General features: G+C 40.0%; 1 protein-coding gene across 1 annotated transcript; it reads right to left on the reverse strand.

Moving 5' to 3' along the window:
- Positions 1-564: 564 nt before the first annotated feature.
- Positions 565-3,264, reverse strand: LOC117611452 (uncharacterized). The gene is given in 6 exon segments (XM_076689557.1): positions 565-1,012; positions 1,014-1,385; positions 1,387-2,076; positions 2,078-2,487; positions 2,605-2,998; positions 3,100-3,264. Coding segments are annotated over 6 exon segments (2,169 nt in total). The 3' UTR covers positions 565-874.
- Positions 3,265-16,602: the final 13,338 nt, after the last annotated feature.

Here is a 16,602-nt window from a genome sequence, read left to right on the forward strand (position 1 = left end):
GAAATGTCTGATTTTTTTCAGAATTTTCGAATGTCATTAAATGGGAGAAACTGGCCAAAAACCTCGCAATTACATTTTTACCCGTAACTACCCTCCCAGATGAGATCAGGGTTGAAACTTGACACAGACTGTTTTTTTTTAATCACCTATCGAATGGTTCATAGCAAGTCGAATTTGGTTTGGGGGCACTTTTGACCATCTTATTCGGTTATACCCTTTAATATTATTATTCAGCTTATATTGTTGCCTCATATACCCACCGTTATTGACTATTTCTAATTTCAAAGTGTCTTTGTTCTCTTTATCTTTGGATTGACTCACTTTTACGTTTTTTAAATTTTCAATTTCTGACCTAACTACGTTTGCAGTTTCTTTCTTGAAATCAGACTCCTCGACCATTCAGACTGTTGTTTATGTTTGTATTTGGTCTTTGAATCTCTTTCCTTTAGATTTCTCACCTCGTATTGCTGTTCGCTGGACCTCTCACAAGGAGATGCTACGAAGTGCTAACTCGACTTTCGAATGAGCTCTAGTGCATTCGAAAGAGGAGGTCAATAGTACAAATCGTGTTAAGGGTTTTGGGTGTTTGGGCCTTACTTTTTGAGAAAATTGCATAAATATCTATGCATTTTTTCAGCTGTACTATAAATAGAATGAATAGTTAAATGTCAGCATGAACCGAAATAGCCGAGCAGGTTAAATGCCCGTGCAGCCACTATTTTGTAATCCATGCAAGCTCGGTTCAAGACAGCATTCTGATAATTTTTTTTTTTCTTTTTAGATTATTCTATTCATGAATTGATTTTTTTCATTCTTTGCAGTAATAACAAACGATTTATTACGTGGTATTATTTCTGTATGTAGTTTTATTATGTTATTTGTTATAAAATTCTGTCATGGCTGTGCAATGTTGCGGATGAAATTTTACATAAAAACAATTAAAACATAAATAATTTGTACACCATGAATAAGTTATGAATGAAAAGCGGAAATTACATATACATTTTTTTGTTATGTATATCAGGTGGAAAACATAACTGATTTACATTATAAAATATATCGCGTTCATTCTCTAACTTTGACGCGTACCAAGCGAATTGGATCATTTTCTTAAATAGTGGTGCAGATAATAAATAATGAATTAAAGATTGAATCCTTATGGCGTCATATCGCGTATTCAACTCCTTCTTTTCTCTGTCAGCCATAATGTCTTGTGAATAATTTTGAATCCGTTTAATCAAAATTTTGACCTGTCTATAAAAATATACATCGCAAGGTTGACAGATCGGAGTACACTTTGGCGGTATTATTTGTAAATTGCACGTTGGTCGGTTTTCACTATTTACAAAAATTTCATTATACATATGAATATTTTTATGCCCCCCCCCAAGAGTCAACAATCATTAAAAAAGGATTGTTTCCAACATACGGTTTTATAACTTTCTCTAAATATTTTTTATACAAATCTGAACTCAGTTTACCTGACTTTGAACAAACGACAATAACGTTTTTACACAATTTTAAGAGTTCGTTAACTTCTGCTTTGACACGGACTCCAAACGCATCTCCCGATTCTTGCAAACATACAAACACTTTAGGTAATAACTTTCCAGATTTTGTCAATGAATATTGAGCAGCGTATGAATGTGTTATTTTATTTAAATCACCTATGAAAAGTTCGACTGTTTTTTGACCCGTATGTGTGTATGTTCTTGCAACATTTATTCGATATTCGCAGCTAGTTTGATCTGTATTAATAATATAATCAGAATCATAATCATTAGAAATTGACTGGATTAAATTTTGAAATTGTATCGCAGATTTCATAATTTCTTCCGGCGATGTAATTTCTTTGTTCGATACATAACGTACAACACGACGATTCGAAATTCTGTAAACTTTAAGAAAGTTTGTTATCCACGATGCCGATGTTGTAAATTGAAAATTGCTTCCATCTTCGTTAACTGCATCCCGAAATTGCATCGCAGCATCCATAGCCCACTGCTGTAATTGTCGTCTTGTCACTAATTGTTCCCGCCTACGTGTTTCTGTGAATCGATCGTAGACATTTTTTTTTTATAATTTCCATTTTATCCGTATATGTACCACCTTTTATTATGTCTTTTCTAAAGCGTGCGGTATCGGTTTTGTGACGTAAATGACGTTTAAATCGTGTTTGTAGACCATAAAAACTCCATGTGGGATGTTTGTTTACGGTCATGACAATTTTCAATTTAATATCAAAGGGCACCCTGTCCAGAGACGAAATATTTTTACAAGATGGCACATATTCTTCCTCCAACGTTGGCGGAGTCAATTTCTGTTCCTCTTCTTCGTTCGACGAAAAATATTCCACTTCCTCTGCTATCGTCTACTCTCTCAACATTTTAACAAAATTTTCAAATAATTTTCCTGCAACTTCTTTGACAAAACGCGTAAATTTCTTTGGTGGTTCGGCATAAATTAACTCAAATTTCATCAAAATATCTAAACAGAAATGAAATATTCCTATATATTTGTTGCAAATATTAACAAATATGTTCTACGTGTATTTATAAAAATATACAATATATATAATATAACTCTTATTGTTAAAATATCTACCTTTAAAATATGCTATATTGTAGGTTAAATCTTCTTTTGAATTTCCGGTGCCCGGACCACACCACGAGGAGGAGGGGTTGGCACATGTCACCGCTGGGGCTGTTCTGCAAGGCCCCGAACGGCATCTTTGTGGCCCTACCATGTCATAGACCCGTTGAATCTGAATTGCATGATTTTCCCTCACCGTTTGTCTCAGATCTCTTGTTCTTTGATTTTCTGTCATCCTCTCCTCTCGCCACGATGTCAATTCCTTTCTCACCTCACATATCATGTCGTTAACGTTTACCGTCACAGTCTCTACTTTCTTAACAGACTCCTGGTACTGACTTAGGGCCTGAGCTGAGATCTCGCATAGTTTGTTGACAGACTTCTGTCGTCTATTTCTCTTGTTGCGCTACTCTGACCAAAGCTGAAATATTACCTATGTTAGTTTTTGTTCTACTGCTCGAGGGTTTTCATAAAATTCATTCGTTTGGGGTCAGATTCGATCTTTACGTGATCTATAATTCGGGGACCTTGTTCAGGTTTACCTGTTTTTGTTGCGTCAATTGCCTCCCTTATTTCTCTCCTACTTTCCTTGCTCTCCTTTAGCTCATCTACCCTCTCCTTTCCCTCGCCTTCCCCACTCTCCTTCCCACCGCTCGTATCCAAGTCTATCATCTTCTCATCTTTCCCCTCGCCTTCGCACCCTTGGATCAATTGCGCCAGTCTCCTGCTTTTTCCTGGGCATTGTCGTTGGCTTGTAACGGGGTCGGTCGGTTCGGTGCGCACGGCGTTGCGCACCGCGGCGGTTTTCCCCGTGCCAGGGTTCGCATGGGAACAGGTCGGTAAATAACGAGTCGGTGTTAGTAGAAAAATAAAGTATTTATTCAAAAAATAGTGGGGCGTCTAGCGGCGGCTACCCTCGCCGGCTGGTCGGGCGGTGCTCTCCTGCCTCGGGAGCTACAATCAATATGTCGTCTGGTGGTTAGACGCGTGGAGCCAATCTTAAGCCTAATATACAGGACTTATGAACTACGGTCGGAACCCGGTCCGTCACAGGAAGTACGCGGCCTTAATTCTAGCGCAGGTCGTAGCCATCGCTACGCGGTCTTACAACTAACGGCGCGATGTCGGAGCGCGGAGTGAAAGCGCTGAACGGAGCGCGAACGCAGACAAACGCAAACGTACGCAGACGCAAGAGAGGTCGAGTCGGGATGGAATTGGCCCGGTTGGGCCGACGGTATTTATTCAATCGCGCTGCGGTGGAGTTGCTGCCCGCTTGCTCTCACGCGGCTCGTCTTCTCGTACGCCGAGGTAGAACCGAACAGCGAACGAGTCGACGACCAATCCTGGCCAGCCTGGGTAACGCCGCAAAGCTGGACGGAATCGGCTGCCAAAGGCAAACTACGGTGCCGAGTAAGCTAGCGTTCGGAATCCCCGCGGAAGCACCAGCAGAGATTATGAACGCGCACTAGCTTGGTCACCCCGGGTCAACCACGGGACTGACGAGGCTAGGCGCCTACGGCCGCTGGACTTAGGGGAGCTGCCAGGTCGTAGCGTAGTGCAATGCTACGGCCCGTTGGCCAGAGATCTCTTCGCCAGGTCAGCCATGGCGTCGAGAGCTCTGATGCTCCGGTCCGGACCTCCGAGGAGGTCCCCTCGGGGCCGAAGCCCCGAGGCAACTCATCGATCCGCGCATCGATCGGTCCTACTTATAGTCTAATTACTCGGGAGTGGGGATGCCGCCGCGGTGGGGGCCCGCGATGCGCGACGCCGATCCGCGGCTGTCGTCGCAGGCTTGCCGAACAATAATCTCTCTTCGTGCCACGTAGCTAGGCAATTCCACGAATTCTCCTTCAGCATTCTTTTCCCTGCACGAGAAGTGTTTGTTTTCTATGAGATTTGCCTAGGAAATTCTCCTGGAGCCAGCCAACCGAACTACAGGTCTAGCTAGTTCCAAGAGGAACGAATACATGAGGACCCGTGCAACAAAATCTCTCCTGTATCCATCCCAGTCCTCAGGGGCATGTGAGCCGAACAACAGGCCCACATGACCCCCAAACCATCAGGAGTTTCAGAATTTACTTTTATATACAGTGGCCGAAATTATGTTAGCTTCACCTTATTTTTGTGGCATAAAATAATATCTTATGTAACATTTTTGATTTTGGCAAAGTGCGCGTGTCTGTACATTCGTCGCTAGAAACGCGCCGAACTCAGCCCATCTCAATAAAATTTATGTGTGAAATAAACATAGGTTCACTTTTCTTAAAAGTTACAACTCCAACAGAATTTAAATAATAACAAACAACTTATTGAAATAAAATTAATACAGACTGAACTCAATATTTGGTGGATCCTCCGTTATTTTTAATTACTTGAAAGATCCTTTTCTGCATTGAATTGATAAGTTTATGTAGTGTTACGTCCCACCTTAAGGGTGGTTATTTCACTATTACTTTGTTCTGGGTTCTGCCGATCAAAACGCTAAAGCGTGCCTTGACCTTCCTCGCAGGTAGTATAGGAGTACAGGATGGGGCGTTCAATAATTAAAGATAGACATGTATGGGTCTTCAATAGATATATATATTCTGTCTCTGTTGTTACATACCCTTCGCTGACTTCGGGTGTTGTTCGTCACTCGTTCGTTCTCGTATTCACTCGCTGGTCATTCACACTGAGGGTCTCGGTTTTTACTTGCTTCGCGGTTCGGACGATACACTAGACTCGCGACGCGTGGCTACGACTCGACCTTGGAGATACAAGCGGTTGGTGGTGGTCCTGCACAGCACACGGGTGCACTCCTGGACTTGGTCCAATTATGGGTCTGTTATTTCAGACCACGGGGATACACTCGTGTTGAACCGTCGGCCGAGCACTTCGTCGATGTTCTTCCTGGTTTCGAGTAGCCTTACTCGCGGATCTACTGCGGGTCACGAACGGACAGATCTTTGCTTTGCGCTATCGTGGAACTGGCGTACCTGCGTTGTGGCGATAACTTATACTCCCAAAAGGGGAGTAGGTCACGCTCTTTGCTTGCGAAAACCTGCAAGCAAAGGGTTTTCGCCATCGCATTCCGCGAGTTCCCCGATTTCGTATCGCAGGCGTCGCTAAGCGAGAAAACGCTAATGTTACGCGGATTCCAGAGCGAGACCTCCTTGAAATGACGAAAGACGAAAATGGGTTATAACTAGGGACGTAACAGTAGTGTCTCTGGTTCAATTTAGGACCACGCCTCTTTGATGCCATTTTTTAGTTTTGTAGTGTTTGAATATCGTTTACCATTGGTATATACTTTTCGTGCGACAATACCCCAAAGGTTCTCTATTAGATTTAGGTCGGGACTTCTTGAAGATCAAGATAAAACCTCAACATTTACCGTTTGAAACCATGTCTTGACGGATTTGGCACTATGAATCGCAGCATTATCGTGTTGAAATATAAAATTCGGTCCACCAATTTCGTCACCAAATTCATTCAACACAAATCCCAGCAGGTTAATTTAGAAACGAATGCGAAAGTTTCATTTAAATTGTTTTCAAATTTTTCATCATTAACGTAGCCTCCAATTCAAACGTTTATTAATTATTCCATTTCAATCATTTTTATTTGTTGTTTAGTGTTACGTCCGGATTGTCTTCAAGAATCCGACCGTGGCTAACATCTATTTTCATTTTCTTTCTGATAGTGTTCAATAGTTTAACCGTTTAATATACTGAATTTGTGTACCTCGTCGGTGCGCAGCACTTGGAGATAATCCCAGGCGAGGCATACAAAGGAGGCTATAATTAGTCCTCTTCAAATAATAAGAAGTTAACCTCCCTTGGGACGATTGCCTCGTCGAAACCGCGTAGCAATAAACACATAGAAATTCGAAATCGTTAAGTTTAAGGAGAGGTACTATCAACATCTTTCGCCGCGCGGTTAAGCAGTGCGACGCACTTGGAAACTTCCTAGCTTAATCGCGCGGAATAAGGGAACTACGATTTTTGTTTTACCTCACAACTGAAATACCTCTCCTACCTGCGTCAGCTGACCTTTCCACAAGGAATGAATGCAATTAAGAACGAAAGCGATTGGTATGAAACGGAATGAAACTGTTTGAATGATTATGGAATGCGAAGGTTTGCGTGACAACCACTGTAGTTTGAAATTTGTCGCCCGATGTTCAAGAACGTTCGTGACAAAGGTCGACCAAGGCAATAAACATCGTCAACGAACTACTGCTAAACGTTAAACGTAGAACGTTTCGAATATACGTAAATCGTTAAAAAATAATGTACGCGGAATTGATGTCAACTAAATGCAACACGCATATATTCGCGATTTGACGATGATTATAAAACACCAATTGCCGTTTTCTGCAAACCGCCAAAACACGAATAAGAACGGAATAATTCATAGTATTCAATTAATAGTCATTCAATATAGTAAATTAAACAGCTATCATAATTAAACCTTTTTCGATACCGCAAATATTAGCTAGGAGAGTCTCCTTGATTAGCGAATTCGAATAAAATCAAGTCGTAATAGATTTCGAATATTCCAGAAGCTTTAGAATTGCGACGCATGGAATTCACGTAGCGCTAGAGGGGTAGAAAGAAATAGATAATGTTAGACGAAGGCAGAAAGAAAGGTCAAGAAGGGATGAGAACTCGGGAAACGCGCCTAGACAAACCTATACGCGCGGGCCTTCCCCTTCGACACGTATCCTGATTTGCCAAATGATGTCCCTACTTTGGGGTACCGATCGCGGGTCGAACCCTGAGACACGATCGCTTGACTGAGGCAAATCACTCTTCGTCGAAAAATCGTGAGGTACGTGACGGGGAGCCTGTGTTCGCGTCGAGCAATAGTTTTCGCGTGAAAATTGTAGTGACTAGCTGCCCGGTAAAGTCCTTGAAAAAGGCAGAGTGCCGGGAGATTGCAATTCGCGTTTTCCGCGTTAAAGACTCTTACGAATACGTAAAAATTTCATACTTTTCAATTCCTATCTTTTCTCTTTCGTTTTTAAAATCGTTCGCTAATATTTTTTTTTTCCTTTTTCCGCGTCGCGTGGTTTTGAAATCGTTTTCGCACTGCTTCGTAAATAATCGTCCCGTAACACCGTAGTAAAAGGCCGATCGCGAACGCGTAGTGCAAGTGTCAGTTTTCTCATCTTTTCTTCGCCTTCCAGATTTCTAGACAACACCAGCGACCACTAAGCGATTCCAAAACCTTATCATATATTATTTTACATCGAGCTTGGTAAGTTGTCCATTTCATTTCTATTCAATACGACGAATCTGGATTTAGTGAGGCAAAACGAGCGATCTACGGAACCACGTGTTCTGGAAAATTTACCACTGGATCGTTCTGTTCAACACTGCGATCTAAGGTATCGAAACAATAATATTTCCAAGTAAAATTCCGATCGCATTCAAAGAAGCCGGCCCCACGAAACCGTGGTTTTGGTAGTATCCCCCTGGGACCGTTCTCTCTTTTTCGCGTATTAATTGTTCACCGAACATCGTCGCTCGAATTATCGAATCAAAAATTCAATAGATCTCATTTTTATATAACTTTATACTTTTCTTGATAATATATATATTTCTTTTGTTTCTTTTGTATTTCAAGCAGCTCGTACTTCCTGTCAACTAACCATTTTATTGTTATGCTTATTTTTCCGAAATTATACTTTTGTCACACCTAACCAATTTTAATTCATTTGCGTTTCAAACACACTTCCTTCCTTCACGTTCACGCCTACCATCTTCGCACAAGATCATACGAGGGGCCCGTATGGGACCAGAGCATTGACGCACTCAATTAATCTATCAATTAATCGTACTAATTCTTTTTATTGTTCTAATTGTGAGTGATCTAACATCGTCACAAGCGATTAGGACTGGTGGCAGCGCTAATACCGTTCTCAACCGTGTATTAACCACTCAGAAAGTAAAAGAAATAATAATATAAATCTAAACATAATACCCTCTATTTTCCTTTTTCGTTTCAATTTGTACGTCGCGCACCGTATCTCGCTCGCGACGTAACATTTAGAATGCTTGGAATTTCCTTTTTTACATTATGACAGGCGACAAGAGATTAGGTTCCGTATTCATTTTAAACGACTAAAAATGTTCTACCAGTTCAGTTTTTTTATTGTACTATGCCAACAGGGTGCCGAGCCGTTCGTTCGCGACCTACGTCAGGCCCGGTTTTCGTAGCCGACATTGCAGTCCCCGAGCCCGCGTGCTGTACGCGCTCAGATTGGTCGGTGTTTTTAGTTAATAACTCGAAAACGAGCCAACATTTTGGCAAAGGAAAAAGTTGTTTAGAATCACCTTAGCAATCATCCCTCTTCGGCTGTCGAGGTAGTGGCGTGACACTCTGTACGTCCCTGATGATCCCACTCGCAAAAATTTATGAAATTTGTTGTTTATTAACCATTTAAATTCGGTCAATTTTTTCCGGTTTATGGTTATTAGCTAAGCAACAGAAACGCAAAATCACCTTACACTATCCTACAAATACTACTGGTTCCACTAAAAAGTGTGAAATAAAATAATTTTTAACAATAAACAAATCCGACTTCGAAACGCATTAAAAAGTGTCAAATCTTTTCTATTTCATTTATACCAATATTCCATAGCTATTAATAATATCTACTTAATCGTTAAATAGGATACCAAGTACATTTCAGAGTTTTCGCAGGCGGCGCAAAATTAAAAATACCCGAACAAACGATGCTGCCAGTAACGATTTTATTGCGGTGTGGCAAACTTGGTAATTAATAATTCGAAACGTTATAGATACGGCAGAAAACATTCGTAATTGTAACGATTGTATCAGAAGTTGGTAGCACTTCTGATGTGCATGTATACTGCAATTCACGAGGGACCACACAACTTGCGCAGCTCGCTAGGTCTACAGTGATTTTTAATAACTTGTGTTATTCCCCTCTAGAGCTTGCTTTTTATTATACTTTGCGATCATATAAATGGCGGGCAGAAATATATGACATACGATAATTCATAACCGGTGATGATATTGTAAAGTTTCACGATACAATGAAATTCCTATTATTTTTCGAAAAAAAATGATGTGAACGCAAAGTAAGAAGCAAGCTGTAAAGGGGATTCACACATGCTATTAAGAATCTCCCTAGACCTAGTGAGCTGCGCGATTTAAGTGCGGTCACTCGTGAACTGCAGTATAGTTAATTCGCAATGGGTATGTTGATTCCCGTTGAATATTTTGTTTATTTGAAATTATCAAATGGGTCATTTATCATAGGTTGCCGACGCCCGAGTTAGGATTTTCCTAGTAGAGGAAAAGTTTTTAATTTTGTGCCGCCCCCGAAAACTTTGAAATGTATTTGGTATCCTATTCAACGATTAAGTAGATATTATTAATAGCTATGGAATATTGGTATAAATGAAATAGAAATTATTTTACACTTTTTAGTGCATTTCGAAGTCGGATTTGTTTTTTGTTAAAAATTATTTTATTTCACACTTTTTAGTGGAACCAGTAGTATTTGTAGGATAGTGTAAGGTGATTTTGGGTTTTTGTTGCTGAGCTAATAACCATAAATCGAAAAAAAATTGACCGAATTTAAATGATTAATAAACAACAAATTTCATAAATTTTTGCGAGTGGGATCATCAGGGACGTACAGAGTATCACGCCACTATCCCGACAACTGAAGAGGGATGATTGCTAAGGTGAATCTAAACAACTTTTTCCTTCGCCAAAATGTTGGTTCGTTTTCGAGTTATTAACAAAAAACACCGACCAATCCGAGAGCGTACAGCGCGCAGGCTCAGGGACTGCAATATCGGCTACGAAAAACGTAGGTCGCGAACGAACGGCTCGGCACCCCGTTGGCATGGCACAATATAAAAACTGAACTGGTAGAACATTTTTAGTCGTTTAAAATAAATACGGAACCTAATCTCTTGTCACCTGTCATAATATAAAAAAGGAAATGATTGAAATTGAATAATTAATAAACGTTTGAATTGAAAGCTACGTTAATGACGAAAAATTTGAAAACAATTTAAATGAAACTTTCGTATTTGTTCCTAAATTAACCTGGTACGCTGAGAACATAAAAAAAAAAAAAATACACACATCGAATTGAGTATCCTGCTCCTTTTCGAAGTCGGATAAAAATGAAAGCTGATGAGAATATGTCTTCATATGTATCAAGAGCAAAAGTTGCGGCGAACAATCTAAGAGAAGCAGGAGCTGAGCCCAAGGACGAAGACTTAGCACATGCATTATTGGCTGGTTTACCAGATAGTTATGAAACATTGAATATGTCTTTAGCAAGTTTGCCTGATGAGAAGTTCAATTCCACTAAAATAAGTCGAGTGCTTCTGGCAGAATATGAAAGGCGTCGTTCCAGATTGGATGAGCAAGTCGACACAGGCAAAGAGGCACTACATGTATCAAAGAAACATGATAAAAACTTAAATAATAATAACAAGGACTATGATAAGAACACAACTAAGTATAAAGGTAAACGAGTTACATGTTTTAAGTGCAATACGACAAGTCATTATGCCAGCAACTGCAATGCTAAGGTGAATAAAGCACGCACTACACATAATCCTAAGTTCAAGACAGATGGAGCATTTCTATTATCATTAAACAATGTAGATTTAGACACAGGATGGTTATTGGATTAGTGGCTGCACACACCATGTCAGTAATCGTAGAGACTGGTTTGTAACATTTGAGGAACTAAACAAAGAAATGGTCAATACTGCAGCAAATCCACAGAAACACAATGGTGCTATGCTCCAAGCCAAAGGTGTGGGTCGTATAATATTATATATGAGGGTAGGAAAAACTACAAAGAGAATAACCCTTGATAATGTGTATTACGTACCAGATGTAAGAAAGAACCTGATGTCTGTTTCGCAAATAGAAAAAAGAGAATATGAATTGTTAGTTAAAGATGGTCTAATTAAAATAAGACATCAAGAAACAAAAAGGGTCTTATGCATTGCCCATAGAAAGGATGATTTATATGTTGTGGATACAGTAATTGATGATTTTGACAGAGCTTTGGAATCACATGCAGTGAATGTGAAGCATGAAATGCTTTGGCATGAAAGGTTCTGTCATATTAACAATGATACAATTAAAAAGACTTTCCAGCTGCGAAAGGTATTGGGACACGAAGACAGTGTTGTGCAAAATACAGTGTGTGATGCATGCTGTACAGGTAAACTAACCAAAGCAGCATGCAAACCAATAACTACTAGACAATCAAAGGATATTGGAGAATTGATCCATTCAGATTTATGTGGACCAATGCCAGTCAAGTCTATTGGTGGCAGCAGATATTTTATAACATTTGTGGATGATTATTCCCGTAAAATACATGTACAATGTATCAAGTCGAAAGATGAAGTGAAGGACTGCATTCGGAATTATATTACAAGACTTGAAAGGCAGACAGGTAAAAAGGTACGAAGGTTCAGATGGGACAATGGCCTTGAATATTGTAATAATGAGGTGAAACAATATTTCAATGAATTAGGCATTAAGCATGAAAGAAGCAATGTCGAGATTCCACAGATGAATGGTGTCGCAGAACGAGTAAATCGGACATTGTTAGATCTAACTAGATCCATGTTACATTCCGCGAAGCTATCAAAGGCGTATTGGGCTGAGACAGTCAATACAGCCGCATACGTCAGGAATAGGGTCAGTAACTCGAGAATTGATAACGGAACTCCACTAGGGATGTGGATTAAACGCCCACCTAGTGTAAAACATTTAAAGGTATTTGGTTGTTTAGCCTATGCGAAGTTGCCAATGCAAGGCATGAAGAAGCTGGATGGCAGAGCATCACCATGCATACTAGTTGGTTATGCATTGAATACCTCTGGCTACAGGGTGTGGTGTCCTGAAAAGAAAGACATTATAACGACAAAACACGTTAGATTTTGTGAAACAATAAAAGGATCCGAGTGGTTTCATGAAAGAAATGGAGTGCAGTGCACACAGCAAGATACATGGTCAGATGGTGATATTGACACTCCTGTAATGAATCCTAGTGAAGTAAATAAAGCAAATATTGCAAAATATAGCAAATCTAAAGAATCAGAAGAAGAAGATGCAGAGACAGTGGGGGTACAGGAGATGTCAAGCGATGCGCCGCAAAGGGGCAGACCAAAGAAGAAGATAAGAAATCCATACGGCAGAAAGGGAAAACCGAAGTTGAATGAAGGCAAACAAGATAGCCAGACTGAAGTGGACGAATGTTCAACTGATATTGAGGCGAATCTATTACAGATAGTTGAACCAGAAAATGTGGGTGAAGCATTATCCTCGCCTGAATCGGAGTTCTGGAAGCAAACAATTAATGAGGAAATGAATAGTTTAAAAGAAAGAAAAACCTGGGTTGTTACGGATCTACCTAAAGAAAAGAAATGCATTGGTTGTAAATGGGTTTTCAAACTCAAAACCAATTCTGACGGAGAACCAACTAGGTTCAAAGCGAGGTTGGTCGCACAAGGACTTGGTCAAGAAAAGGGAGAGGATTACAATGAAACATATTCGCCAGTTGTAAATATTTCTATAATTAGAACATTATTAGCCCTCTGAACAATGTTAAAATGGAAGACCAGACATATTGACGTTAAAAATGCGTTTCTATACGGAAAGTTAGAACAGGAAATATACATGAGATTACCTCCATTGTTCAAGAATAAGGATGGAAAGGTGGCGAACCTGTTGCGCCCTATTTATGGCTTAAAACAAGCAAGTCGAAGCTGGATTGAGGAATTGGACAGCTTTCTTATAACCTGTGGGCTCCAGAGACTAAAGACTTCAAATTGTGTATATAAGTCAGGAAAGGATACCATATTAGTGGTATATGTTGATGATATTTTAATATTTTCCCGTGAAACTAGAATTATTGATAACATTGTAAAAGCAATCTCTAAGAAGTACGACATCATGGATTTAGGGGAAGTTAGTTTTGTACTAGGAGTTAAAGTAGAGCGCGATGCAAAGGGCAACATGCGTTTATCACAAAAGGCGTACATAGATTCAATTTTAAAGAAATATGGTATGGAGGAATGTCGTGGTGCTGCAACGCCGCTAGAGCCTGGGATAAAATTGTCGAATCAAGAAAGTGAGATATCAGGAATACCATATAGGCAAGCTATTGGTTCATTAATGTACTTAGCATTATGCACTAGACCAGACATATTATTTGCAGTAGTAAAGCTATCACAATATAACGTTAAGCCAGGTAGGGAACATTAGCTACAGGTAAAACACGTATTTAGATACTTGTATAAAACACAAAACTATGGAATCGAGTATACTTGTAACGAAGGCAAAAGTATAGAAGTATTCTGTGATGCTGATTGGGGTAGTAACTTAAGTGACAGACATTCCTTCTCAGGTTTAATTGTACGAATTGCAGGTAATCTGGTCCACTGGAGGTCGCAAAAACAAAAATGTATTTCAATGTTTCTAAAGGACAAGGTCCTTTATTCATTAACGCAGAACGTTTATTTCGAACACTCGTACTGTCCACAATGCTCGCGACTAGCAGTTTACAATCTTTTACGAGGTCTTACTATTCCCTTTCACGTTAATTCTAACTGTCTAAACAAACCTGCATATGACGACCATTTGATGAAATAAAAATATTAATTACCCGATTATGTTCCTCCTCTGCGAACGAAAAGTTAAGAAATATTGATTTATAATTTTTCTGTATGTGATACAACTTTATAAAAAATCTGAAAAAATTATATATTAATAATTGTAACAAGCTATTAAACCTGTAAAAATATGAACATGGTTACATGAAAAATTAAGGTAATAACATAAATAAATATCGGTTTTTAATTTTTACAACTACGTTCCCCCACTCTAAAAAATCTGAAAAAATTACAGATTAATAATCATAATAAGACACTAATACTGTAAAAATATAAACGTGGTCATTTGATAACTTCTATTAAAAAAAAATATTTTTAAACTTTCTGAATTTTTTAAAAATCCATTTTGCAATGAAAAATTCTGAAAAAATTCGAAAACACGTAGGTCATGGAGCGGAACATCCCTGATTTTTTTCAAAATTTTTCATGAAGTATAACAAAAGATATAAAGCTTAAACTATAGATTGCGTTTTGCCCTGTAACTACCCTTCAAGTAAGGGTAGCGGCTTCATGCTTGGCACAAATGATTTTCCTTGACCGGTCTATTAATTGATATGTTCATTGATTGATTTGGTCTAAAGGCACATTTCACCCCCTTATCCGGCTATACCCTTTGTTTACATTTTTCACTTTAAAAGTTCTCACTTTTATTTTTTCATTTTTTTTTCATTTTTTTCAAATTTTTTTCATTTTTTTCTATTTTTTTAAAAATATTTTTTATGTACTCACCGAGATCGGTACCACTTTTTGAGCGATTTTAGTTTGTGACCTCTACCGGGGCGACGGGTGGGAGTTAAGAGATGGAATGACCACCGTTGGAATCCCCATCTCAAGGGCTATCTATGGTAAAAAACTTAGCTCGATCGGAGGGTGCTCCATTTTCCCGAATTCAACCAACAATTGTCTGAATTTACTACAGTCGTTATCCACCGCCTCTTGTATAAATCATCATTATCTTTCAAGTAATTAATTAATAATTAATTAATGATTGACCACATCTAATATTACTCACACATCTTATTACAATTAATAATGTATATAGCTTCTATATTTGAGTGGTAACTTGATAGTGATCGTGAAAAATAAGTGTTTTGAAAAGGCAATATTATTTTGTACTATAACGTGGTGACACCTGTGCCCCCCCCCCCCCCCCCCCGTTACAATCGCTGCGCTTCTCCCACCTCACATTCTCACCTAAAGATAACCCTTAACCCTTCCCTCACCTTACCCCTTTCCCCCTGCCCGCCGGTATCGGGCCGATGGAGGCGGCGGTATGAACCCCCAAGAAGCGGACAACTCTAGAAGAAGCTACGAGGCCGGCGACAGACCTTCAACCCTTCCAGAAGAAAGGAGCAACGCGGGACTTCGGAAAAGTAGACGAAGCCGCCCAGAAGTTTGCAAACGCCCACCCGGAGCCATCTGTCGCCGAGCCCGAAGACCTCAGCCCACCAGTCACCGCAGGATGTCCGTCAGCCCCACCGACCCCGATCACCGGCAGATCGACAATCGATAATCGATCTATCCCGTTGCCGGAAGAGGCCCCCTTCCTAGTCCCATCCCCTCTCCAAAATCATCCCGCGACGGCCCCGTCGTCGCAGCAGCGACGGCGAACCGTTATTGAGCCCTAGGCTATCATAGCGAGCGAGTACGAGTAGCGATTTGGGAGATTTATAGAGAGTATTGAGTAGAGATCGAGGCGAATTGTGTTTGAGTGCGAGAGAGTGCAACGAGTTTAGTGAGCCCCCTTAATTACCATAATTGTAAAAGGAGTGAGTTCGAGGCAACGGCAATCTTCACCCGCGTACATTCACGTCCGCGTATCGTTTTGATTCTTCAAAGATTTCTGTGTTTTGCGAATCCCCTTCGTCCAACCCCTATCAGTCCCGTCTACGAATCCTCCTACGCGTAACGTATACGAGCTTTCCTGAGAACCCTTCCTCCTACCCTGAGATCTCTCCCGGCCCTAGACAATCCTCCTAGCGTACTTCCCCGCGAATTATTGCACGGACGTAAGTGCCACGAAGCCCATCCCCTGTAAGCACCCGCAATTACCCCTTTCCCTTTTTGATTTCGATTGCCACAAGACGTGGCTGGCGCCCAACGAATTTGGAATTGTAACGCGATTCGCAGCTGTATAGGCTGTGATTACAGAGTGCACCCACGTAAGAAAGGGTCACAGTACATAAATAATTATATACTGGTACTTAACGGTCGGGTGAAAAGCTTGGTTACATTCCATTAATTTGAATTCTTCAGGTTCGTGTTTAACTAAATAAAGTTTCCACATTTGTCGAATATTTAAATCAGATGATAATTATTTTCTACCCGATTTGTT

This window comes from Osmia lignaria, chromosome 8 (assembly GCF_051020975.1).
Source record: "Osmia lignaria lignaria isolate PbOS001 chromosome 8, iyOsmLign1, whole genome shotgun sequence".
Lineage (NCBI taxonomy): Eukaryota > Metazoa > Arthropoda > Insecta > Hymenoptera > Megachilidae > Osmia > Osmia lignaria.